Genomic DNA, 2,187 nt, shown 5'->3' with positions numbered 1-2,187 from the left:
TCTTTCATATGAAGACGGGGGCCGCAAATCATCATCCTGCGGGCCGCAAATGGCCCGCGGGCCGCGAGTTTGAGACCCCTGCCCTATAGTATTTGTTCAAAAATATAAAATCCATCTTTTTATTTTGGTGTGCTTTAAGTAGATATTCTGGTGCTGACTGACCTCTAAATTTATTTTCTGCGGTACACGTCCCCAAAAAATGTGTTGCCGTGTTTTAGCAGGACTTTGGTAAACTATGAAGCTGCACCACTTGATGGATTATTAGAGAATTACGCCTCCCGTAATCAGGAGTGAGAGGTATACTGTCTGTGAATGAGCTGAATTACGTTTGAGTTAGTTCACCTTGTCTTGTTTGCTGTCCTACTTTTATTTACTTTACAGTTTTTAAGATTAAGAACTTTTTCTTTAACCAAAGAGCCACAATAGAGGGGTAAAAGAGCCACATGCAAAATTTCACTCTGTGGTTTTGACAAAAATTGATTAAAAAGCCATCTAGTGGTGACATGGTGAATTGCGCACACCTCAGTTAAATTTTATTCAAACTTGCTTCAACTTGGAAGTCAAAGTTCTTCCTTTTGGATCCACATTCTGCTTGTTTGCCTCCTCTGTCAGTGAAAGCATCAACACATCTACAGTTATGTGATAGCACCCCCTGCTGGTTGGACAAGTACATACTTATTGTTGCATGGATGCAATCATACTTGTATAATTTTGTTCATCCTCCAAATCTGTTCAGAAATGTTTCTTTTTTAGGTGTATTTCTCTATTTGATAATCCGTCAACAAGCCGCTGAATGATGAAGAGGCGGAGTTATTCCAAGAAAATCCTCCAGCATTAATCATGATACACTATTAATCACTAAATGATGATAACTGTGCACTGGCAGCTCACCTGCTAATCTGTGTGCACTAAGGCCTCCATGATGCTGCGCGCTCACATGTCACATCAAGCTTTTGTTTTTAACTGAGCCTGACAGTAAGCCTGTCAGCTGGAGGAGCTCCACGGCACGGTCAAGAGAATGCCCAGCGTGGCGTGCGTCACTAACCAGGGCTCTGTGGAAAAATGAAAGGAGGGGAGGAGAAAACCCTGACAGGAGGAGGTGGGCGCTGAAGAAAGGAACCTGTGACCTGGAGGAAGAGGAAGAGGAAGAAGCGGTGCGGTCAGCGAGAAGGAATAATCAGGTTGATTTGGTATCATTTTTTTTTTTTTTTTTTACACTTGAGTTTTTGAGGAAATGAGTTGCATTCCTGCGTCACACAGGTGAGTAAAAATATTGAATAAATGTTTTTAAAATTGCTAAATGCTTTTGGAACAACTGTAATATTATTTTGTTGATATTTTAAAAAATTGTAAAAATAAGGTCACCTCAGATTTACAAAATAAAAGCTTCAAAAACATAATTTTTTACATAGAAAAAACTTTATTTAGACATTTTACAGCCAAAAATACAACTTTATTGGTGTGGAACTTCATTTTTAATTCCACTTAAATGCCAGTGTGCAAAAACAACACAAACTACAAACTGTTGACATCCCCGTCAGACGCTAAAGCGCATCTTTACTGTGACAGAACAATTAAACTATTGTTACTTATTAAGGAAAATCAAATGTTCTAATTTCTCACCCTTCCCCCATCCTCGGGATTGTCGCTGTTGATAATGCCTGCTGTGTCATTAAGGGCTTATCTGCAGATTATCTCTGCAACAGAGGCTCTTTCTTTAGCTTCACCCCCCCAGCCCAACCAGCACCACCACCTATATTTATTTGTACGTTTGTTTCAGCGTTACTGACTTTTTTTAGGCTGGAAATGTGTCCGGAATTCTGTGTGGAAACCTTTAGGTACAATTTATATACAAGAGGATGAAATGCATTTTTAAAAAATGGTTGTTGTTACAGTACTATCTGGTGTGCACCACTTGCTATCTGGTGTGCACGAGAACCCAAACTTCAGTGTCAGTTTAGGGGCTCCGTAGTTTATTTTACTGAAAATGTTTTAAACAATTTTCGATGTTTAATTTGTAATAAAAATGATTAATATTTATTTGATAAAAAGACAAATTTTCAAGAAAAGTGATTTGTTAAATCAACTTTTCAAATTAAAAGAAAAAAAAGAAATAATAAAAATTAAATGTTTAAATATGTACTATGTGAAAAACCGTGTGACTATATCTGAGTATATTTACATTTC

The 2,187-nt window shown here is 37.7% G+C and overlaps 1 protein-coding gene across 2 annotated transcripts in view; it reads left to right on the top strand.

The window, feature by feature from the left end:
- Positions 1 to 183: 183 nt before the first annotated feature.
- LOC112142604 (protein LBH) overlaps positions 184 to 2,187 on the top strand; it is a 6,831-nt gene continuing 4,827 nt past the window's right edge. The window contains exon 1 of one of the 2 annotated variants that reach the window (XM_036215331.1): positions 184 to 1,260. In XM_036215331.1, the coding sequence (XP_036071224.1) occupies positions 1,235 to 1,260 (26 nt within the window). In that variant the 5' untranslated portion in view covers positions 184 to 1,234. The remainder of the gene's footprint in view (positions 1,261 to 2,187) is intronic. The other variant, XM_024266083.2, reaches the window with a different exon arrangement.

This window comes from Oryzias melastigma, linkage group LG14 (genome assembly GCF_002922805.2).
Source record: "Oryzias melastigma strain HK-1 linkage group LG14, ASM292280v2, whole genome shotgun sequence".
In the NCBI taxonomy this organism is placed as follows: Eukaryota; Metazoa; Chordata; class Actinopteri; order Beloniformes; family Adrianichthyidae; genus Oryzias; species Oryzias melastigma.
Note: the sequence above shows the minus strand (reverse complement) of the source record. Positions and strands in the feature narration are given on the sequence as shown.